At 47.2% G+C, this 25,063-nt stretch overlaps 1 protein-coding gene across 5 annotated transcripts in view; it reads right to left on the bottom strand.

The window, feature by feature from the left end:
- LOC103268987 (receptor-type tyrosine-protein phosphatase T) overlaps window positions 1–25,063 on the bottom strand; it is a 197,405-nt gene that overhangs the window by 13,526 nt on the left and 158,816 nt on the right. For 4 of the 5 annotated variants that reach the window (XM_008066570.2, XM_021716841.1, XM_008066572.2 and 1 more), the window contains 8 exons: window positions 24,651–24,748; window positions 22,389–22,448; window positions 21,543–21,659; window positions 16,414–16,568; window positions 12,873–13,008; window positions 10,699–10,848; window positions 8,686–8,859; window positions 5,104–5,235 (listed from right to left, as the gene is read on the bottom strand). In XM_008066570.2, coding sequence (XP_008064761.1) covers window positions 5,104–5,235; window positions 8,686–8,859; window positions 10,699–10,848; window positions 12,873–13,008; window positions 16,414–16,568; window positions 21,543–21,659; window positions 22,389–22,448; window positions 24,651–24,748 — 1,022 coding nt within the window. The remainder of the gene's footprint in view (window positions 1–5,103; window positions 5,236–8,685; window positions 8,860–10,698; window positions 10,849–12,872; window positions 13,009–16,413; window positions 16,569–21,542; window positions 21,660–22,388; window positions 22,449–24,650; window positions 24,749–25,063) is intronic. The other variant, XM_008066573.2, reaches the window with a different exon arrangement.

The raw sequence follows: 25,063 nt of genomic DNA, 5'->3' as shown, positions 1-25,063 counted from the left end.
AACTTGGAAGTGAACATGAGAACGGGACCCCCTTAGAAGTTTTAGAAATCTTGGAGGTTTCATTCATAAGCGGACCCTGAACATTTACCATAATAATATAAGAAAAGGAATGGTAGTAGCGGATCACTACCAGGGGAGGGAGGGGCACACAACATTATATAAGGGTACCTGATCTCAAACCAGGTGAAGTGGAAACCAAAGGGAGACCCAAACTTTACCTATATGATGACCACTTGTATACTAATCCTGAGATGTATACCACATTTTAAAAATAAATTAGAAAAAAAGAAATCTTGGAGGTGGACACTGGGTTTTCCCACAGGATGGTGAGTAGGGAACAGAGTCAGTTTTATTTAAATCTTCAAAGATAGGGTGAACTTGGCTGACATCCAGGTAATAGTAATCTCACAGAGGATAACATTGAGACTTGGAGACGTTAAGAAACTGGCTCAGGGCAACACAGCAAGTAAGTGGCAAGGTTGCAATTTGAACTCGGATCTTTGGACCCCATATTTCTTGTTCTATCATTATCCCCACTATTCTGGTGGGGATAGAAACAGAGACTTGCAAAGTCAGACTGAGGCTGGCTCTGATGCAGAGTTGGGCATTTTGTGTATTTTGATAGCATGTTAGGCTGTGTTTTCACAAGCCAAGATAAAAATGGGGATATCAATGCTTGCTGTTTGCCCTGCAGACACAATGACAGGAACAGACATCCCTGAAATAGCACGCTGCTTTTCTCGTTGGAGAAGCTCGCCTTTCTCACTTCCACAAGGATACATCACAGCCGACCCCTTGTCCTCGGACCCACCCACCCTCCTCTTTCCACCTAGCTCTGTATCCCCTGATCCCTCAGGCTTTCCACAGTGAGAGCCTTGGAACTGGGCAACTCAGCTTTTACATAAGCTGTGGGCTCTTGTTTGTTTGAAAGTAAGGAAACATCACTGCCTACTCCATGAGCTTAGATTCCATAATACATTCATTGTTTCACAGCTTAGGATGCGGATATCTTTAGAGGAATGTGATTCTGCCTACCACACAGCCCCACCCTGTGGCAGGTGTGGAAAATCTCCTAAGCTTTTTAAACAATAAGATGGGTATGGCATGACTGCAAGGACAGCTTCTTTCTGGTGTCTGCACGGTATAGACTCTGGTCTATCCATAAAGCCCACAGGTATGGAAGAGGTCTTGTCAATGCTGTCCAATGTGGTTGAAAATTTTATTTCTGCTGAGTGTGAGAAACCACAGCATCCTTTGCTGGATGTCGTGATTCTAAGATTTGGTCCTGCAAATCTGACCACAGGTCTCTGGAGTCCTAAAGAGCTAGAGAAATATCTAAGGTTGAAAGAAGAAGTTTGAAAATCTTCCTGTGCCCCTCTTGATTATATAATCATCTCTGAACAGCAGCCAAGGAAGAGAATGGAAGAGTATTTGTGGTTGGAATGGCTAACTGAATGAACGAAATAGTGTAGGATTCTAAGCAGAGGTAGATTTGGCCAGCAGTGCAAAAAATACAAATACAAATAAAAACCCTCTCCTCCATATTTCACTGCAACTTACAGGTAGCTGTGCCCGGCTCCCCAGTATGAGCCCTTATGGTCCTCAGGCAAACTACAGAATGTGGCATTGGTCCTGTCAGGAGCAACCTAGCGATGCCCAGGACTTTAGGCATACCTGTCTCTGTTGCTTGACTGGGCCAAGCCGGGGGGCTGCCTTGGCACTAGTGTGTGGGCAGACAAATGCTGATGCCACTCCAAAGAACCGCCCCTCCAGGTGCCGAGGGCAGCTTTTCTGATGCTCACGCTGTGTCATTGTTTATTTTCACAAGGCGCCCAGCTGCTGTGGTGATGATATTTATATCAATAAGTGCTCTATTCATCTGCCGATTTCAGGGGACGCTTGCCAGCTGCATATGGCAGCCAACCTCAGGGCACTTCTGAGCCTGATGTTTCTGTGTTTGGAGAATCAATTCTCAAAGGCTGTACCAACATCTGGACCTGAAAAATCCTTCATTCGCCCAGGACCCACCCTGAAAAGGGGAACTATGGTCAAGGTCCTTGACCCTGGCTTCTCTAGTCTCAAAGTGAGTCTCTTTGAGACTCCTCCTCTCTGCCCAAGCTCCTGTTTTGTAGGAAGGGATATTGAAAAAGACACAAGTAAACAGACTTTTGTGGTCCGACTGCACTTCCTGGTTCATGAGCTGAGTTCTCTGCTTTATTTCTTTACTCAAAGGAATAGGGTAGTGATGCCTTCAAACTCTGAAACTGCAAGGAAAACCCCAGAACTCTCTGTTTTGTGGGCATTTATCTATTTTCATAGTTATCTCAGTCTCCAACCTTCCATTGCTCAGGTCTCAAACCTTGGAACTATCCTTGATTTTTCTTTTTCTCTCACATTCCATATTCAATCTGCCAGAATATTTTGTTGACTTTACCTTCAGGATACATCTAGGGTTCACTCCATTGCTCCAACTTCCTCCACAAGCCACTCTCACCTGCTACCTGGATAATCACAGCAGCCTCTTCTCTGTTCTCTCAGCTTCCACTCTTGGCAGCTACCCTTCTCCTTCTGGCACCAACCATCTATTCTCAGCTCAGCAGACAGAGGGATGCTTTTATTTTTAAAGAGTCAAATTATATCACTCTGCCTAAAACCTGCCAATGGCTCCCCACTTCTCTTAGAGTGAAACCCTAAGTTCTTCCTGTGATCTCCATGGGCCTCTGAACACAACTTTTACTGTTCTCCCCACACCCACTCTGCTTTCCCCACACCCACTGTGGTTTCTGTGCTGTTCCTCAGGGGCACCAAGAGCGTGATCACCACACGGCCTTGGTGCAGGTACTCCCTCTGCCTGGGCCACTCTTCCCTGAGAGAGTCACACAGCTTGCTGTCTCACCTCCCTCAGGTCTGTTTAAATATCTTCTCCTCCATAGGGCCGACTTGGCTATCCAGCTACAATGGCATCCTGTGCCCGGACCCAGTCTTCTGACAGCCACTACCCTCCCTCTTATTTGTCTTTTTCCAAACATTTGTCACCTTCTAACTTATAACTGAGTACATTATAGAGTAGTGATTGCTTCTTGTCTGTCTCCCCTTCAAAACAGAAGTTGCATGGGAGATGGGAATTTTTATGCTTTGCTTTGTCTGTGTTGCTCACTGATACATTCCAAGCACCTAGAACAGTTTCCAGCTAATAGCACATGCTCAACAAATATGAGTTGCCTGAATGAATGGACTCTCTTTGGAATATCTCTGACCAGCACATCCTAAGTTGCACTCAGTTTCATCCCCTTCTGCTCTCTCTGTCCTTCTCCCTGGCTTCCTCCACCTTCCTGCCTTTCCCATTTCAGCCAGTTGCCTCCCTGGAAGCCTGACTGTCCAGACTAGACATGCTGCCACTACCCATGACTTGTCCTCTTTTATCTCCCACATGCAACCTCATGGACTTCAACTCTGGAAGGGTCTTCACATCCAATTCCAATTCTCTCACCTCCTGGCAACTCACTTCCTCAGTTTAGATCACCACCTTCACTTTCTGCACATTGGTAACATTCTTCTCCCCAGTTTCCTGACTTCCAGGTCTTCCCTCCAGCTTTTCCCCCTCACTGGCTCCCAAACCTAACTTTCTAACAGGGACTCTGGCTCTGCCACACCACTGCCAAGCCCTCCAGTGTCTCTCCTCCCTTATAGCAAGAGTCACTAAGTGTTCTAAGGAACTTCAGGGATCCCACAAAAGTACCCAGGGGACTGACCCTCCCAGGGCCATCAGGAGAAGATAAGAGAACAAAGTGGGTAGAGCTCCAAGCCCCACCTCCTGCTCCACCAATGAGCCAATCTTGATCATATCTGTCTCATATATTGGGCTTGCGTGAAACCTTTTCTTTGTAGAAAGGATTCTGTTGCTTACAAAGTAAGTCTGATGCTTACCATGCTGTTGTCCAAGGTGCTTAGCCTGACACAGGGAGCTCTCTAACATTCCCCACATCCCAGGCATGCTGGGGCAGAAACTGTTCTGCAAACAAGCCTACATACTTTCACCCTGATTCACCTTTGCCTCTGCTGTTGCCTCTGCCTGAAATGCCTTTTTCCAGCTGTCTCAGACCCCATATGCCTAAATCTCCTCTGCCTTCTTCAAGGTCACAGTCACCTTTTTTTTGAAGTCTTCCCTCACCCTCTGGGCAGAATTAATTGTTCCCTGCTCCTGGCCAGCACAGCACTTCACTGGTGACCTCTATTATAGCACTGCCACACGAGGTGGGGACAATTTGCTCATTTGTCTCTGTAGCAAGACTGTGAGCTTTTAGAGGGCTGAGACTACAGCTCAGATCTGTTTAAAATTTTTAAAATTCCCACCCATGGCCTGCATAAGGCCAGTACTCACACAGGAATATGCTGAATTACTTTGAGTTTTCTTCAAGGGAGTGAAAGGATAGCTTTTTAAAAATCGGAAAGGTCATTCTCATCTCCTCCTCCCCAGAATGGCTGCCCTGTCACAGGAGTGTAGGCTCTAGGAACTGTCCCAAGACATGAATCCTGTGTCCTGAGTATGGGGATACATTGCTGGCAATTGGTGCCTAGAGCTGCCAGACCCAGAGGGGCAAAGGCACGACGCCTGCCAGGACACAAGGGTCAACTGTGAGGAAGCTAGGGGGTGGACAGTGGGTAAAGCAGCCAAGATTCACGTTCCAGGCTCTGTCCCTACTGGCTGCATTGCAGAGGGGACAGGGCAGGTGGGTGCGGTCAGGCATCTGGATATTATTCAGGGTAGAAATGTTCAGTGTTGGGGGAGGCAGCCTCCTTGTGAGCTCTGTGTGATTTGGAGCAAGACCTTAACCAGTTCTTGGAGGATGGAGCAACAGAGGTTGGCCCTGGGTGGAGTTGGAAAAAGCCCTAGGCAGGGGATGTTTTTGCTGGGAGTCTGGGAATGGCAGGCAGCGGAATGGGCTCGCCTGTGGCTCATGACCAAACAGTGTTCATCACAAGGCAGCTAGCCGGGGCAGATGCAGCATGCGCTGACTCTCAGGGGCTCTCCTTCCAGGTCTAGAGCATGGTTCCCCTGACCTACCTAGGCCCACCTAGGGCAGCAGCCAGTCCTCCTCCTACCTGGGCAGTGTCCATCTCATTCAGCATCACCACAGAGGAGCAGTTATAATCGAACACCAGCCTCCAGAAGTCCGCCACGGTGTTGGGTAGAGGGTGCTGGGTGACCACGAAGGCGGCGGGCTGCTTGTGGCTCTGACAAAGGAACAACAGAGGCTTCTTAAAATACACATCCATCAGCGATATTCTGATGATGATGAGGCCCAGACGCCTGCCAGAGGCCCCGAGCCTGCCAAATGGATTATACAAAGCACCTGCCTGTTCTGTTATCTCTCGGTGCCCTGGCGGCAAAGGGGACCTCCTCATAATGAACACATTCTCCTCCAAACTAAGACATTTCATTAGGAAAGTGTCACTTGGATGGGGATTATACAAATAAATTATTTATGTCTTGGAGCTCAGCAAATAATTATCATTACAATATGAAATGAAAGATTCTAGATGCAGATTTGCTGCTCTGCTGACTGAGATACCTCTTGGGATATAAGGGATCCACCAAGTCCCTGTGCCCAGGGTGCTGGGGGAGGGTATGGGTCAGCCTGAGGCATAGAGTGTCCGGAAGGGGCAGGCTGGAATGAGGGGGTGAGCAGGTCTGACAAGGGGAGCACCGAGTTCTGTGAGCCAATGGGGCAGTGGAAAGCACCCACGCATTAAGAGTCAGGCAGACCTGGGGTTCAAGCTCAGCTTTGCCACTTGTAAGTTATGAGCCATCCATCCGTTCTTCCACACGTTTGTTCTTCCATTCAAACACCATTTGCAGAGCACCTTTTGTGGGGAGTGCTAAGCTGTGGCCACTTATTAAAATTGCTCCAAAGCTTGGATTCTTTATCTGGAAAATGGGAATCATAAATCCACACAGATTGAATAAGATTTGCATGTGGCAAGAGCAGCAAACAAGAGCCTGGATGTGAGCCCACTGGCAGGGCAGAGGACCCCTGACTTGGCACCAGCCTTGTGGCTGGCACACGCTAGCAAGCTCTAGTGAGTAAGTCAATAGATTCAGTCCCATGTTACAGGCAGGAAAATAGGGGCCACAAGAAAATGGACTGGGGATTCTGGAAGCTTCAACTGGGCCCTATGTCACACCACCCTGCAAGAAGGTGTTTGGAAAAATTAGGGAGATTCTCCACTTCGTTTTTAGTTTATAAAACCTGAGAAACAGCCCAAGTTCTCAACAAGTTTTCTCAGGAGATGGTTTTTGTGGGAATCACTGCTGCTATCAGGGGAGTCACAATCAGGAGGAAGGGGAAGGAAGTCGGACTATGACCCTGGAGAAAGCAGGACAAAGCCTTTTAAAATGTTGATGTCATATACGCATTAGGGGAGGGACCTGTCTTCCAAGGGCTTTCTCCTGACCCACGAAATAGCCAGAGGAGGGATCTGAGTGGGCAGAGGTAGACCAACTCATTTTTCCAATGCTAAATTGTAGCTTAGACAGCATGGTAGTTGAGCCATTTCCAGACATATAGAATAATCTAGACTTTGAGAGTCAACAGACTTGGGGCTCAGGTCTATGACTCCCTACTTTCTGAGCTGATTGACCTTGAGCAAGTGATGGAAATACTCTGAGCCTCAGGACCTCATCCCAAAATGGGAATAACAATATCCACATGCAAAATGAGACAATACAAGTCCAGGGTCCGACATGGTGCCCAACACTCAGTGAATGTTAGTTTTCTTTTCTTTTTCCCTGTCTCTGTGATAAATGCTCTATTAGGCCAGCACGCCTGACAAAGCCTTATCTGAAAATATGTTCGAGATCCGTGCTCCTGCCGGGTTTCAGGGATCAGCCAGCAATCCATTTCATGGATAACATCATCCTTTACCAGGGGAAACATTAAAAATTAACCCAGAGGACTTCATATTTTTCTGCTAGGAGCAAAGCTGCTATGGTTACCAGATAATACACAGACTGTGCTGGAATACAGATAAGGACTTAAAAAATGTATATAAGAAAGGCAAAGGCCCCAGTGATGGCTCACAGGAGAAATGCCCAGTGGACAAAGAGAATACAATCAGCATCAGAGCTTGGCAGAAGGCATTTGACTCCAGGCAGCATCTAACCTATTAAGTAGAGGCCAGGAGCTTGTTTGATCCTTGCCTGGATGAGGAAGGCAGGGATGGGGTATTGGGACAATTGGAGACAAAGCTAGGAGGAGCTTGCAAGTGTGAGTGCACCCCAGACCTCATTTCTCACCACATACACACGCGCGCACGCGCGCGCACACACACACACATACATACATACACACATATGTACACACATTGACTTTAGAAGGTTCTAAGCTAATGTCAGATGCCTCTCTCCACTTCTAGTTATTTGATATGACCAAGTCAAGACTCCCTGATTCTGGGTCCAAAGCCAAGGTTTTCATGGAGGACATGGATGCCCCATGGACAGAGGCCAAGGCAGGCCCCCAGAAAGCTATGAAAGACATTGACTTCCCATTACCCCCCTGCCTCCAGCACCTAGAAGCCTTGGGGAGAAAGTTCAGGAGGGTCAGAAGTCAGAGAAGTTGTTAGCCTTGACCTCAGGAGAGAGAACCCCATGTTCTTATCTGTTCTGAGTGAGGTGGGAGGACCACATGGGCTGGCTGGATGAGGATCGCAGATATTGGGGGAAAGGGGGGCCTGGAAGAGCTCATTCCAGTCATGCAATGGTGTTCTTTGTCCTAAGCCTCAGAAGGCAAGATGTTTGTATCTTACTGGATACAGCAAACTGTGGGGAGACTCAAGACATAAATCCTATAGTGTTAGCCAGGAACGCTGTGTTTGGGTTTTGCCACTAGTTCTCTGGGTGATCTTGAGCAAGTCTATTTCTCTGGTCTCAGTTTCCTCTTCTGAAAAGTATGTGACTGTGACTAGATGGTCCATGGATCCTTTCTGCTGCACACACCTGTACTATATACACCTTGGTTGGGAAGTTATGCTAATCTGATATAGCTGGAAGATCCCAGGGAGAAACATGCGAGGCAGAAATCTGGGCCCACTGGGGCAAGAACATGACTCTAATGCCAAGCCAGGGCAGGGTGGAGTGCCCGTCTTGAACCTGAAGTCAAGAGAGCAAGAGATTGTGCCCTCACAGTCTAGTTAGGAACATGTTCTGCTCTCCTCCATGCTTGTTCTACTGCTTCATATCCCTTGCCCAATGACCATTTACCGAGCACCTACTATATGTCACCCTCACTTGTGCCTCTGCACAGGAGTTACCTGGGGACCTGCATGGGAGATACCAGATCCCAGACCCAGGCCAAGGCCTGGCACAAAAAATGCTTCCTTTGCTGTACTCAGGCTGAGAGCTCTGTGGAGAATGGGAAGGGGTTGCTGTGCAGGCCCATAGACTTCCAGGGTGTGGTGAGAGTTACTTTAGCCTTTGGTCTATTCTTTCCATGCTCTTGATGTGAGCTTTTGTGTAGGTTAGGACCAGAGCCTTTGCGGGGAGCAAAGGTCCTGGGGGCCAGCAGATGAGAAGTAAGGAGAGGTTGACTGGTGGAAGCAGAGCCCTGGGGTCTTGCCACCTCCACCCTGGGAAGAAGCTTTTCCCTGGAATGCCAGCCAGGAGCTTTCTGCCCGGGCTCAGCTTACGTCCATCAGTGCTGCGTTGATGTAGTTGCTGGATTCTCCATCCACCGAGATGAGGAAGGGCAGACAGCGGTCCAGAGGCAGCACATCCATGCTCCGATTCTTATCATGGTTCCGGGGCAGGAGCCCGATGCTGCAGTCCTCGGGCCGCACACGGGGCGTCACAATGTTGAGGGTCTGTGGGGCACAAAAGTGGATAGAGAAGCACTGCTCAGACAGTTGGCCCTCGACAGAGGAGACAGTAATGTTCCAATTCATCCTAACTCACCTATTTCTACTCTCCAAGCTTGGCCCCACAGCTCCTTTCCCAGGACCCATTCCTCTTCCATGGTGATGTTCTATCCTCTTCTGCTTACTGCTACAGAGCAAGTGAGCTGTGTGATGCCTTCAGGATGCCAGAGTTTCAGGGCAGCATGCCCACACAGGCTCAGACACAGGCTCGCAGCAACTGCCAACCATGTGAACTAAGTGGTTCAGCTCAGTTGGTGCTGCATCAAAGAGTGAGCCAGCCAGGAGGTCATATGGTGGGGACAGGGACAGGGAATCCCTGCTGAGTGTTACGCATCACTTGAAGGGTCATGGAATGAGGGAAATTATTTACCAGCACTATTCTCAGAGAGAATGCTGCCTGAGGATGGAAGGATGCTTGGATGAGCTGCTCAGGATGGGTGAGAGACTCCCAAGGGGCAAGCCCTAGTAGATTTGGAAAATTGCAGCACTTGGGCTCTGCAGAATAAGGCTTGCCAATTTGGGGCCAGAGCTGAACAGCCCCAGCCAAAAGACTATACTCTATGAGCAATGACAAGGGTTCTGTGTCCTTTGTCCTTCCCTCACTTAGTACTCTAGCTCTGCTCCAAATCAGTATAGGCTATTTGCTTGAAGAGACACTAGGTATTGGCCCAGCTGGGGTATCTGCCCATGGAACCACGAGCCCAGCATTTACCCACGAACTTGAAGCAAGACCCAGAGCTTCCTTGCTTCCTTCTGCCTAGTTCTCAGCTCCCATTGCCCAGGTATGGCCTGAGGGTTAAGGACTGGCCTCTAGCTTTGCCTCACCCAGTAATTCATGCCCAGGCCTCTTAGACCAAAGTTGCCACAGTTCTACCATATAAGCCTCCAAGGTGTGAACTGCTGTCACTGAGTTGTGTTCTGGGACAGTACTTCTCAAGGTTGACTATGCATACAGAGATGTTGTTAAATTGTGTGTTCTTATTCAGTAGGTCTGGGAGGTGCACAAGATTTTGCATTTCTGACAAGCTCACAGGTGAAACCGATGCTGCTGGTCTCTCACCACACCTTGAGTAGCAAGAATCGACTGAAAAAATACTGAGAAATCCTTAAATCCCTCCGGGGATGAGGGAGCATAAAATTCACATCTGTGTGTATGAACTTATCTCCATCACAACCTGGACTAGAACTGATAAAACCTCAGTTTGAAAACATAATCATAGTTAAAAACAAGCCCCAGCAATCAGTGAATGACTGGTTTATAATGTCATGGCTGTGCATTTTGTGTTCTGGAATGCATTCTGCAGCTGCTTAGTGCCACAGACACAAAGTGCATAGAGGTATCAATTCTCACCAAGAAAGCTTCATAAATTAGCACAAAGCTGCTGAAGTTGACTGGGTCACTGTTGTGAACTGAATGTTTGCCTTACCCCCCAAATTTATGTTGAAATGTGAACCCCCACTATGATGGAATTAGAAGGTGGGGCCTTTGGGAGGCGATTAGGTCCTAAGTGTGGAGTCCCCATGAATGGATTAGTGTCCTTATAAAAAGAAACATGAGAGCTTGCTTCCTCTCGGCTTTCCACCATGCAAAGATATGAACAACAAGGCAGCTGTCTGCAAGCCAGGAAGTGATCCCTCCTTAGATGCTCTATTTGCCGGCAGCTTGATTTTGGACTTTCCAGAAATGTAACAAATAAATGCCTATTGTTTAAGCCACCCAATCGATGGAAAGTTGTTATAACAACCCAAACTAAGATAGTCACCAAGCCTGGGATTTTTCCATACCTGAAATTCATCTTTGATTTGGCTGGAGTTGGTCTGCGGGTCCAGCCTGCTGATGTTGTAGTAGAGAGAGCGGAACTCACACACTGGGATGGCAGTGTTGCCACAGAGGCACGCTTCCAGGATGGCATCGTGCACAAACACATATTGCTCCTGTTAGGTCAAGGGGAGCGGGAAAAGGGCACCAGGTAAAAATACTGACCTGGGGGCTTGTTGTCCATATTAATCTTGCAGCTGTGAAGAATGGGCATAATTCATATTGAAGAATTCTTACTTTTTATCCTGTAACCTGAAGGGTCAAGTTTCCACGTATCATAGTGATTGTCTGAGCTGTGGTGAGTTTTGTTTCTTGTATGGGATTGAACAGCACAGTCACTGATACAAATGAGGGACTTCTAGACATGCTGTAGCAGATGCTTTTGGTGTCCAGTCCATGTCCCCTTAGCTTTCACCTTTACCTAATGAAGGCTGCTTGCTGCAAACACCTGCAATTCTCTGCAGAGAGCTTTCTTTCTAGTCCCAGGAGCACAGTTGGGTGTATGGAAAGTAACCCTCAAGCAATGACAGCTGGGGAGTTGGGGATAAAAACCATGTTCCACACTGTCCCTCAGAATTTCCCAGCAGAGTTGGGCTCCAGTTGTCTACAGTGTTTAACGGCTTCATGAAATAACTTTTGTTTGTTTCTTCTCCTTCTCTGTCTCACTCTCCTGCTCACCAACCGGTGTGTCTTGGGACTACCTCTTAAACTACCTTTCCTCAATTTTTTTTGTCTCAGAGTCAGCTCCAAAAACATGTGTCATACCTTCTCCTATCTCACTTTGTACCTGCTGTTCTTGTCTCTTGAAACTCCACACCCCCTTTTATGCACTTCTATGTTTCATTCCTACTGGAAAGTCATCTCAATTAATCAGGCTGAAGTTGTTGTTGTTACTTCTAGGCCCTTGATAAATGTTTGTTGAGTGACTTTTTTTTCCCCTTCAGAACTCAGTTATTCTCTCTATATAAAGTGCTTATCCAGAGGCATCATGATGTGTTTACATTTGAATATGCCTCCCCCACCAGAAAGTAGGGACCATGTATCTGACCCCAACCATGCATACATGAACTGAGAACAGATATAGCATCCCTCTTGGTTTAGTGAAAGAAGCCTGAAGATTGCCTGTGTGAATTAGTCTAGAGCCTGCAGGGGAATTCTTTGTGTGTAAACCTATGAACGGGGGTATTCACTGCAGAGTCAGAATGACTGGCTATGCCCAAAGTCATGGGCCGCTTCCTTTGGAAGGATTGATGGTATGTGCAGCTCCTTATCTATCCCACCACTGACTTTCCAGACACCCACAGCCTTCACTAGAACCAGAAGAGGGGTCATTATAGGAAGAAACCAAAGCATGGCAGAGTGGGACAGGCAGAAAAGGCTGTTTAGCAAGAGAGTGTGGTTCAGGGAAGAGAGCTGGGGCCTTGGGTCACATACCCACATTCTACCACAGTCTAGCTATGTGAGGTCTTGGGGACACAGTTTTCTGGCTGCTTCTTCATTGATAGAATCAACATACTAGCAGGAGCTACACCGTAAGTTGTTGTGAGGAGTAGAAAAAATATCCTAGATGCAAAGAAAGCTGCCTGGTTCATAGCAGGTATTTAACAATGAAGATGAGCCCCTTCTACTCCCTCAAGTTTGGGGCTCTCTATCTGTATAGAGGGGCACCTAAAGGCCAGTCTCTCCCTCAAGTGCAGGAGCTATGCATCATCTCTCTTGGATGCCAGTGCTCAGTGACTGAATCAGAGCTGGGCACACAGTAGGCATGAATTAATGCCAGTTCTCTTTCCCTCTCTATTCCCTCATTCAAGGCAGGAATATTATTCAAAGAACCCCTGAAAGTTTCAGAACACTCCCTGCTTGGATGCCCTCAGAGATAGGGAACTCACCACCACTCATCACTGGTAGAAGCTCCCCCAGGGTTGTCTGGGGCACCCCAGCTTCTCCAGGGGTTTCACCATAGCATGCCATGTGCTTCCTCTCTCCCACTCACCATAGCAAGCTATGTGTTTCCTCCATCCTGCATCCCCCATATCCAGGTTCCTTCCTATAGGATTCCCCCACCTATGAGTCTCTAGTTCCAAGCTTGTCCTTGGCCAGGGTTACAAGTGGCCAGCTGGCTCAGTTCCTTAGGACTCACCTCTGTTTGAACTAGGTTGACCCTCTGGGCCCGGAGCTCACGCACACAGTTGAAGATGTCCACTACACCCTCGTTCTCGGCCATGTCGAGCATGGTGTCAATGGCAATGAAGCAGCCGGTCCTCCCAGCCCCAGCACTGGAAGAAAGGGTATGGTCTGCATCAAGGATCATGGTTGAGGGATCAGCCCTCGGGAGACCCCTATGGTTAAGTCCTCTTCCTGAGGGCCCTGCTGAAAAGCAGTGTGCTGCAGAAGTCAGACAGAACAGTCTCAATCTCAATGTTCCTGGAATGTGCTGAGGAAGCAACTAAAGCCAGAGTCTTAGCTCCTTCCTTTGTAAAACGAGAGAGTAAAGCTGTCTTTGAGGACTATTTTATCAGGACTGACTTATTTTGTTAAACACATTTAGCAAACACTATTTAGTGCTTACAAAGTGCTGGGCATTGCTCTAAGTGATTTATAAATGTTACCTATACATTTTATGAAGTTGTTAGGAAGTTTCTCATCCCATTTCACAGGTAAGAAACTCAGGCACAGAGAACTTACTTTGCCCAAGGTTACACAGCTGGTGAGTGGTACAGCTGAGAGTTTTCCCAGGTGGTCTGGCTTTAGAGTGTGTACTTTTCCACTTCCTGTCTTAACAATATTTAAATATAGTACATAAGACATGCTCACACAACCTGCATACACACAGTGTCCTCATCTGATGGATAAAGACAATCCTTCTACAGAGTATGAAATGCCTAATATGGTGCCTGGCACACTGGAAATGCCTAATAAATATGCCTTTTTCTATTTCCTGCTCTTCTTTTTCTCCTCCTTTTCCTTTTATTCTTCAGCAAATAGGTTGGTGGATGGAAACAAGGAAGGTGCAGAGAGAGAGAACAGAGAGGAGGTGAATGAGAGGGCAGAGACTGGAGTCCTCTGAGCTGTCCCTTAGTGAATCCCAGAGTCTCGTGTCCAAGGCCTAGCATTTGGCTCCATTGGCAGCTACTTCCCTAGAATAATGCACCAGGAGCATCACGAAACTGGAGCAGGTGATGCCAGGTATCACCTTTTCTGACACGTATTCAATTTCCAATCACTACTGGCTACTTCAGGAGAGACTCAGAGCAATAAACAGCAAGAGAACCCAACGAGACTCCAAGAACCACAGCCAGCCTTTCCCAGATTAGTGCTGGGTTCTAAGACAATGAGGCAGAATCAGAGACACACAGGACATGTGCCATACACAAATGCAGGTTGGCAGGGAATGCTGGGCAGCCTGTCAGGGAGGCCCCCTTCAGCTGCATTCTCATGTCTTGTTTCCCTAATGGAAACAAGTGTCTTTGTTTAACAATGTGGAAAGCAAAGGAGATGCAAAGAGGAAGTGAGATGAACAAGACAGAAAAGCAATATTCGCTGGTTATACACTCAAGAAGCATGGGTCAGTAGGGACTACCACCCACAATGACCTGGAAAATAAACTCATTGGAAACAGAGTCCTCATTCATGATAAAATTTCATAGTTAGAACTGAGTAATGTCTGACTTATATCCCCTTAAGAACACTCCTTCCTCCCACCCCCCAATTTCTACCCAAAAGAGACTTGACAGGCAGGCTGGACCTCAATGTCTAGGAGGGAGTACAAAGAGCAAGTCACCTATTCCTTCTTCAATGTCTCATCCTCAACATGTTTTAGTGGGGAAAAAAAACAGCCCAATTTGGTTTTGAGTTATGGAACTACTACCAGTGAACAAGTCGCCCGGTATCTGTGAGCCTCAGTCACACCTTCCTGCAGGGTTCTTGTAAGGACTGAACTGTTTATTTCAGCATCCAATAGTAATTAAACACAGAATATTTGGAAGTCTCCTAGGATCAAATCCTGGCTCTAGTTTACTAGATGTGTTATCTTGGATACGTGTCTTAGTTTTTCAGGTTTCAATACTCTCGTCCATAAAATGATGCTGATAACAATAAATAGACCAACCTCATAGCATTAATAGCATACATAATACAAGCAAATTGCATAAAGTTATAACTAGAAAGCATAATACATGTAAATTGCTTAGCCCTGTGCCTGGTTGCATAGTAATTTCTCAATAAATAGTTGCTACTTACAGTCAACAAGTATTTATTGAGAATATACTATGCACTGGATGCTAGGATTATGAGTGGGGATATAGAAACATGACTCCTCTCCCAAAGTATTAAGAATCTGCAGAGGAGACAAAACTAAGAGGCAGAGAATAGTGATGCTTTTAAGTGCATACTATATGCCAGGAATTCTCCTAGGCACTTAGTATGTGTTAGCCGACCCATTTAATCTTCAGAACAGCCCCAGAAGTGGGTACCACTGTGCTCAGATGCATTATGGTGACATGCTATGGAGACACAGATGTTGAGCCATCATGCACAGCTCTGGGCTTAGCAGAGGGCCTGATAGACATTTGTTCTTGTCTCTCTTTCTCCCTAACCCCTGCTCTGACTGATCTTTGGGGTATAGAGTTTGGAGGCTAATGTTCTGTTGTTTTTGGATTGCTATGAAATGTAAAGCAGAGAATACCTGCAAAATTCTTAGAGGGCGCAGGATCTGTGATGAGTGTTACCTCCTCATCCTCAATGCCTTATCTGTGAAATGGGGTCAATGAGGCTACTTTTGTGGGGGAAGATAAATGGATGCTGTGTGAGGAGGAAGCTGGTTCTGAGACAGCCATGGTGTGCAGAGCCTTTTTGGTCCTTCGACTGATGTGGATGCTGCCAAGGCAGGGATGCAAAAACTTGAGCATGCGGTGTCTGAGCAGACGGGTTGGCCAAGGTCATACTGGAAAAGGGAAGTATTGAGAAGCAGGAGGATGCGGGCTGACCGGTCCAGGTCAGGGTGCTCATCTTCCTCCAATTCTGAATGCCCTTGACATGATACTTCATCTCCATTTGGAAGGATTCAAAGACGTGCCACTCATTCTCAATGTGACTTTTTAGGTCAGAGCTGAAAATACCTCTTCTCCAGGATAAGATGAAACCTAGTGCTGTCCATTTACTCTCTATTAGGGGCCCTGCAGGCTGGCAATTGGTTTGAAAAATAATAGAAATGAAGAGTAATACATTTCTACCAAGACACCCTGCTGCCACATCAAGGACCTGAGGGTGTGCGTCTGGAGAAAAGCATGCTAAATATCCTGACTCTGTGTCTACATTCTCAGCACCTCAGTTTTCTTATCTGTAAAATGGGAATGATAATAATGCCCACCTCTCAAGGTTAGATGAGAAGTAAATGAAATGATGTGGGTAAGTGCACATGGGAGATGTATTAATAGCAGATACAGCAATGTCCATCCCTGGGGGACTTCACTGTTTCAGGGCAACAACAACAACAATGACCACAATGTTGCTGTTAGACTTTGGGGCTGAGTCTCATCAGAAAGTACTGGACACAGGGACATAGGAGTCTTTAAGGGGAGTCTTTAAGGCAAAGAGTAAAGCCACTGCAGAATATAGTATCTCCCTCCTCAAGAGAGCTGAGCTGCAGAGGCACCCTGGAGTAGTGGGGACCTTTGACTTACCTGCAATGGACCACTATGGGCCCGGCTTCTGGGGGGTTGAGGAACTTGACCTGGCGGACGAAGCCCAGAAGGCCAGTGGCATAGCAGGGGACTCCGTGGTCAGGCCAGCTGGTGAAGTGGAAGAGACGGAGCTCCCGGATCTCATGGTACCCTTTCTGAGGAGAGAACCAACCTCTGTTCCTCCAGCTGCTGCTGTCACATACCCAGCCCAGCAACACATGGAGGCTCACGGAGGAGCCTCCAGGGAGGACAAGGCCCCCACAGGGTTAGTAGGTATTAACGTATAGAGCGATTCTAGGATCAGGTACATTTGGGGACTGTGGAACTAGTCAAAGTGAAACTAATTGTTTTATTGCAGGACTTCTCAGAGCCCTCAGTGTGCTCATACACATTCTGAATGCCCAAGAGAGTGATATGGCACCCACGGTGTTTTCCCAGGGAACTCTCTTTGACAGGTGTTTCATAAGAGGTGTATTCAGTAGAACAGATTCAAAGAAATAACGGCTTTAAAGACTAAGTTCACATTGTTGCTTTTGAAATAGGAGGCCTTTCAGTGGTTGAGATCCGATATCCTCCTAGCATTTTGGCCTTGACTATGATACTGTCTGCAGTTTGCAAAGTGAAAAAAAAAATTAGTGGGCTTCGTTATTAAGTAGATTCTCATTTAGAACTGCAAGATGTGAAACCCACAAAAGCAGAGCTTCTCTGACTGATGGAAGCAGAGGCCCAGAGCTCTGAGCAGTTCCCCCCCTCGCATGCCCTCACATAGACACACTGCAGGCCACAGAGTGGCCTCTGTCTAGTCCATGACCAGGTCATACCTCTGTGCCTTTGCTTGCACAGTTCCTCCTACCAACTGCTATTCTACTTGGCAATCTTTGGTAGATATCTAGAGAGCATTGACTAGAGAGAGTGTTTGATTGTTCACTTCTTCAGTTAAAAATTATTCACTAAGGGTGACCTGTGCTCAGCCTTGTGCTAGGCACATCCCCTGTCCCTGGAATACCTCATGGCCTCATCAGGAGGCAGACTCCTAAGTGGATAATTCTATGAAACCGAATAAAGGAATGCTAACTAACCTGATCTTGGGAGAGGAGAAATCAGAGAAGGCTTTCTGGAGCCAAAATAAAGCTAATATTTATTAGGCAATGACTATTTCTCAGCCACCCTTCTGAACATTTCAGTGTGTTGATTCACTGAATCCTGATATCAATGCTCATATTGCTACCTCCATTTGATGGTTGAGGAAACTGAGGCTAAGCAAGGTTGAATAACATGTCCAAGGTCATAAGACAACTAGGAAGTTGTCATGGGACAATTTGAAACCTGGCCGTCTGGCCCTACAGTCTGCACTCCTAGTCATTATGGTGCACTGATCTGTGGGTATTACCCAGTTCATGATAGGGAATCGGAGGCAGGGAGACAGCATGGGCGAGCGTCTGGGTTCAGAGCTCAGCATGGTATGTGCAGAGAAGCACCAACAACCAGGGCAACTTCATAAGCAGGTGGGAGCCAGGCATGGGGAGCTCAGGAGTGGGGTTGTGCGAGGATGGGTGGGTGCTGAATCCTGGAAGGTCTTGAATCCACACTGAGACCTTTGGCCATTATCTCCAAGGCACTGGGGAGCTATAGGGACGTTACACAGGTGGTGCACAGAAGGGGAAATGCATTACTAAGCTTGAGATTCAGGAGGCTGCATCCTGCTATGAGAGGGATGGATTTGGGTGAGTGTGTTGGGGTTGCAGGGAGGATATTGCTGCTGACCATCAGATCCCCTCCCTGGGTCCATCCACTCATCCCCGCTGCTCTAAGTCTTGGCTGCAGCAGTTCTCATAACCCCTGTCCTGTCTTCGGAAGACCCTTCACTGGACAGAAGCCTCTCCCCCGGGGCATGGGGGAATGGGTGGCGCAACTGGCCTTCAGTGACTCACAGGAGAGTTAGAGTGGACATCTGGCTTTGTCCCTTGCCCAGTTTGCACAGGACTGAGGGGTTTCCTAGGACACAGAACTTTCCATGTTAAAACCAGGATCATTCAGGGCAAACCAGAATAATCGGTTATCCTAATGGGGCACCTAAGGCCCGCAGCCTCATGGTTGACCCAAGCCTACAGTACCATTCTGCCCTGGGACTCCCGGGGGATCCGGTAGAAGCAGGGCTCCAGCTGAGGCCATGTCCTTGCCAGTTCTCCCCTCACCCTGCCCTACCTCCCTCAACACATGATCCAGGGCACCCAAAGCCCTGTCACCTCAGGCTCTGCTTCCAGGATATCCAAACTAAGGCGGGGCAGGATTAGAGGCAGAGTCCCGGTAGGAGGGAGAGGTGAAGCCAGTGAAGGACGAGCTGAAGCCAGTGGGGAGAAGACAGTTTCAAGAATACTTGGAGTTTTTTACTCTATCCTCCAAATCAATGCGGCCCCAGGAAGCCCCCATTCAAGGCCTTCCCTGTGCTGCGACACTTTATCAAAGATCCTGAAGGGACTGTGCTCTCTTCAAGGGCAGACAACAGTTCCCATTTATTATTTCTGGGTCTCAAACTCAGGAACTGATTTTGAGCTAAAATCCCAGGCAGTGTTTGCTAAGGACCTGCCTGCCTACTGTGGGGAGGCTAGTTAAATCCAGTTAATCCTCATAGAGGCACCTGAGGTCTTTTAAGGGCATCTCCCCATGGGCAATATCTTCTCCTGTGCTTGCTTTTCTTTTTTCTTTTTTTTTTTGAGTTGGAGTCTCACTCCATCACCCAGCCACCCCAGTGTCGACCTCCTGGGCTCCAGCAATCCTTCTACCTCAGCCTTCCAAGTAGCCAGAACTACAGGTTGTGCTACCATGCCCAGCAATTGTTTTTTTGTGTGTTTTTTTTTTAAGTTGGAGTCTCATTCTGTCGCCCAGGCTGGAGTGCAGTGGCATGCTCCCAGCCACCCCAGTGTTGACCTGCTGGGCTCCAGCGATCCTTCTGCCTCACCCTTCCAAGTAGCTGGAACTATAGGCGCATGCTACCATGCCCGGCTAATTTTTTATGTATTGTAGAGACAAGGTCTTGCCAAGTTGCCTGGGCTGGTTTCAAACCCGCGGGCTCAGGCAACCCTCTCACCTCGGCCTCCCAAAGTGTTGGGATTACAGGCTTGAGCCACCGGGGCCCGGCTTGTGCTTGTTTTCAAAAGAAAAACAAAAAGTCAACCTAAGAAAGACCCTAACTGCTCAGCATGCTTTGCTGGCTGCAATCTCCTAAGGCCTCTCTGCTCAGTCTGGGTCTCAAGATGGGGCACATATTTCCAGTCACTCATCCCTTTCTCAGACACTAGCCACAGATGTGGTAGATGGGATTGGTGCCCCACCCTGGTCCTCTCCATTGGGTTTTTGTTCCCAGGTCTCAGTTGCAGGGAGTGTTGGTTGCTAATACTTCCCAATTGTCCCCTTTCCTGGAGACCTGTCCTCTGCTGACAGGAGCTGGCTCACACTGGAGGTTACTCCTCAGTGGTTGAACCACAGTCAGTGGACTAATTCATATGGGAGCACAAAACTCTGGCTTCCTTGCCTCAAGGGGGATAACTCTGTGGTATGGTTTATGTTACAGGGGTCCCCTGTGGATGAAGCCTAGGCTAGACTTCACAGAAGACTCTGTCCTTGCTCTGAACCTCCCCTTTCCCTACCTCTCTGAGGCCTTCTCCTGAAAGAACTCCCTTGATACACCACATATACCCAAATCCTTGCCTCAGGCTCTGCTTCTAAAAAAAGTGACCTAAAGCAACACCCAAATTGATTTCCCTCCTTGTAGTGGAGGGAGCCCACAGGCTTTCTGACCTTTTCACATGAGATTGCAGACTCAGATGAAAAGACCCTGATCTGTTAGGAGCATAGGGATCTGAGGAGGAACTGCCAGGAACAAACAGTATGTCCTGGGACACACCATGCATGCAGGATCATCCCTGTGGCATGTTGGGCTCCAGTCTAAAGAGCAGCCTGCTTTGGCCCTGCAAGGACTTGTCTCAACCCCAAAGGCATAGCTCTCAAAGCCAAAGTTCCCCCATGCTTTTACATCCTCAGGGTTATAGACACATGGTCCACTCATTAAAGCAACTGCTTTTATAAAAATGGCACTGTGATGTAGAGGAAGGGTCAATGTGCTTCAGAAGCCAAGGTATGAAAACTGGTTCTACCACCTTGCAGCTGGGCAACCTTGGACAACTGACTTAAACTCTCTGTGTCTCAGTTTCTTCATCTGTAAAATGCAGATAATAATAGCATTTACTTCATAGGGTGTTGGGAGGATTAAATGAGTTTATCTATGCAAAGCACTTAGAAATCCAGCTGGTTTGGTAAGTGCTCAGTAAATGTTAGCTGTCATTGTGATATAATAGTAATGATACAGTAGGAATGATAATATAATAATTAAATTATCAATTGAATAATAATAATAATTCTCAGTTACCCTCATGTCTACCAAGCCCCTGCAACCTGGGCCTTCTTTCAATGTCTAGACCAGCATTTCTCAATCTTGATGTTATCGACACTTTGGGCTGGATAGTCCTTTGTTGTGGGGCTGGTCCTGTGCTTTGTAGGATATTTATCCACATCGCTGGCCTCTACTCACTAGGAGCCAGTAATTGCCTGCCCTTCCCCTCAAGTTGTGATAACCAAAAATGTTTCTAGACATTTGCAAATATCTTCTGAGGGACCAAATTGCCCCTAGTTAAGAACCTCAGGCCTATAACATACTGAGATCTTTTTCCCCTCCAGATTGTATAGTGTTTCCCTCTGCCCAGGAAAGTATTCCTTCCATCCTACCCCTGGTTGGGTTCACCTTCTTAATCTCTGCCCAAATGCCTCTTCCTCTGAGAGGCCCTCTCTGACCACCTCATCTTCCTATGGCTTTCTAACATGTCTTTTATGTGTTCCTTTGTTGCTTTTATCACAATGTGTCATTATTTCATTAATTTCATTAATTAGTTTTCCCTTCCACTGAATGTGGAATCTATTGCAACAGGATCCACGTATGACTTGATTGCTGCTCTGTCACTGGTGCCAAACTTGGGGCTGGGCATAGAACAGACCCTCAGTAACCATAAGTTCTGGATGAGCAAACACACTGGCTGGCCTGGTGCACAGGCTGCGCCAGCCACAGGGATGCTTACCTTCTGAACTGTGAAGGTGCGTATGACATATTCTGCCAGAGGCTCTGTTTCAATCAGGGTGACCTTAATGTCTCCGTAGACCTCCGTGTCATCTGGCCAGTATCGTACACACTTCACCTGTGGCCAAGTGAGAGGCAGAGAAAGAATGGGATGAGGCTGTGTGAGCACATGCTGTATGTGAGCAGCCACCTCACCTGGCCTTCCCACTCACATCAACCCAAGGGTAGCTTCTGTGGCATTTCAGTGCCCAGGGTTCTCAGCTGACCAGGGTTCAGCAGACTTCACAGGGCAAAGGTCACACCCAGAGGCGTTGAAGCCATTAGAAATGAAATAGTAGTACCTTTCTTTGCAAAGCTCCCTGTGTCTTTCCAATGCATTATTACCCTAAGTGATCAAATAGAACAAGAACATTACCCATAGGTGGGTATTATCATCCCCATTTTACAGATGAAAATAATACTCAAGTTTGGAGGTTTGGTGAATTGTCCTAGGTCACATGGCCAGTTTGGGGACTGGCTGAGTCCCCTTTCTGCTGGAGTAGCTGAGTGCTATCAGCTGAGCAGAGATGAGAATAAAAGGTGGGAAACAGGGAGGAGGTGGAAGCAGAAGTGGTGGGGAGGGGGCATCATTAAGAGGTGGGCCTTGGGAACTGAAAGGAGAAAGTTCTCAGTTGGGAGAAGGATGGCAGGTGCTGGGTTCCGAGGGAAAATCTACAGCTTTTCTTTGCCCCTGGCAGTGGGTACAGACACTACCAACAAGCCATGCCCACAGTCGACTCTTTAAGTCACACTTGTGGAAAAAAAAGAGATCATGGTTTTCCCCTTAAAAGAACAAAAGCATGATTACCATTCCGGGAGACGCCGCACGGCCTAGAGTGGCATTTCCCACAGTGTGTTCCGCTGGGTGCTAATAGGTGTTAGGTAAAAAACAAGAAACAAAAAACAAAGAAAAAAAGGTTTTGTGGTCAAATGAGTTTGGGAAATGCTGGGTTACACAGAGTTCAACGGGCCGCTTTGCTACAGGACTACTCAGCTCCTTCTGCGTGCTAATGCTAATGTGTTTTAGGACTCTCCAACAGGGGCACAGAGAACACAGCATTTCCCAAACATATTTAACCATGGAACCCTCTTCTCACTAAGCATCCTGCAGACTAGCATCCCATGGAACCCACTTAGGGAAACACTGGTATAGGGCCACAGGGGTTGGGGGCCAATGGATCCATTGCTTGGTTCTAACTCTCAGCAGCTGAGTAGCTTCTAGAAAGTGCTGGAACCTTGCTGAGTTCAGCTCCCTGTTTATAATAATAGCTAACACTTACTGACTGCTTACTATGTCTAACGACTCATGAAGTGTGCTACGAATACTTTACATGTATTATTCTAACCTCCTATCACCACAACCTTATGAAGTGGGTATTTTCCCCCCCATTTTACAGATGAGGAATCTGAAGCATAAGAAGGCTAAAATTTGCCCAAGATCAACTGTTAGTAAGGGACGGAGTCAGGAATCAAACCCAGCCAATGCACAGCGAGTATTTGGTATAGTGCTTTTCTACTTGCAGAAGTTCCTCTAAGAGATTGCTTTCCTCCCCAAATCCAATTTAGACTTGTGATATATTCATCAAGGGAGTCTGTTTCTAATGTGGGATAAGTTGTAGGACAGACTAGAACTGGCCTCTGAAATCTCAAGTCTTGGGCTGGCCTTTTTGTCCACAGTGGCTGTACCCTGGGCCTGAGTTCCCAGGGAACAGTTTGGATGGATGGACCATGAGCACTAGAAAGAATCACAAATCTGATTTTGCGCCTAGGTTCTAGATGGGTGGCTTCAGAGTAGTTACTCCACCCCTGTGGGTCTGTTTCCTCATCTGTAAAACTGAGGAATGGACTAGATAAGGGTGTTCTCAAGGATAAAGTCTTGCCTGGCCCTAAATTCCTATTAGACCATGAGATGTCCATACCCATTTATTGGATTCTGACAGCCCATACTTTCCCCTTTATTATCTGGTTCTTACCAAAACAAAAACTTACCTGACCACTCTTTAGTTAGTTCACATAATATGTGGAGAGGCCCTTTTAATTCTGGTGTTTATACACCTTGCCTTTAAACTCAGCAGCCAACCAACCCAAATGCCTCAGTTATCCAAGTAGGTAAAAGCCATCTGGAATAGTAGCCTTATTTCTAAGTCATAGGAGTGGTTAAGGACAACTTCAGAGAGAGTTGAGATAGGGCAGCAAGGGAGACCAAGGCCTGAGCCCTGAAGAATATCAAGATTTGGATGTCAGGGAAGGAAAAGCAGGTGGCAAAGGGTCAGATGCTGCTGAGCTGTTGAGTAAGATGAAAAGAGAGAAGTGGCGATTGGATTTGTCACATGAAAAATGTGAGTGATATTGACAATATCACTATTGGTGGAATGAAGGGTAGAGCTATGCTAGAATGGGTAGAAGATAACAGGCGTGAAGAAACAGAGCCTTTGTGAATCTTTAAAGTTTGGCAGGAAAGTGGGGAAAAGAGAATCATTTTTATTTGCCTATTTTCATCTTTTTAAGGTGGGAGGTACTGAGCAGGTTTGTATACCGAGGGTAACAATCCAGCAATGAGAGACTTGTTTTTCAAGTGGGGGAGGGGGATTGAGAAAATTTTCAAGCAGAATATGTGATTCAAGGCAGTAGGCTTGACTTTGGGAGGGCAGAGACATGGCTTCTGTTATATTAGTCTGAACCACAAGAAATGGTTGATCTTCGATTGTTTTGGGTCAATGAAAACAGCCATTTCTTATGGTTGAACCTGATAATGGATAGATAACCTGAAGAACGAGAAGATGGTTGTAAATACAAGTAGGATTGAAGCTTTGTGGTGTGATAATGAAGGAGTTCACGTCTGATGGCTTGAATTTCCTCAAATTATATGAGATGACATCATCAACAGAGAGTGAGGATGGAAAAGTGATGGAGGGGATTTGAAGAGAAAGGACACTCCTTGAATGTGAAATAGGAGTGATGACAACTCCCTTGTAGGGTAGGAGGCCCTCAGCATGATGCACTGAACAGAGAGATGCTCAAGAGAGCACTTCCAACATTCTCTGCACAGGTAAGTGCAGGAGAGGCTTACCCTGCCCACTTCCACGAGGTTTGTGACCATCACGATGCTGGCAGAGTTCTCTTGCCAGATCATTCTCCAAAAGTCCTTTACCGTCTCCTGCATCGGACCTGCCAACAGAGAAGGCGATAGGGTTAGAGACTGCAAGTGCAAGGAAGCAGTCAAGAGGTTTGTGCCTCCTGGTGGTTAGTTGTGGCTCCACATCATGAACAACAATGAGGACAGGTGATCCCGTTAAGACCCCAAGTAGCTGAGACTTGGGCCTGAGGCGTGTGAGCTTGACGGTGCCAAATCAGTGAATGGATCAGAAAAGCCTCATTCCAAGTGTTCAGGGTCTGCAGCATCTATTACAAATGCTGGTAGCTTCTCCTCCCGCTTCTGTCTTCCTCTTGCTCAGTCCCCTCCTACCAGCTCTGCCCATCACC

The sequence above is a fragment of the Carlito syrichta genome, unplaced genomic scaffold, assembly GCF_000164805.1.
Source record: "Carlito syrichta isolate Samal-C Ts95f unplaced genomic scaffold, Tarsius_syrichta-2.0.1 Scaffold309009, whole genome shotgun sequence".
NCBI classification, from domain to species: domain Eukaryota; kingdom Metazoa; phylum Chordata; class Mammalia; order Primates; family Tarsiidae; genus Carlito; species Carlito syrichta.
The sequence above is the reverse complement of the archived record's forward strand: the minus strand, read 5'-3'. Positions and strand labels throughout refer to the sequence as shown.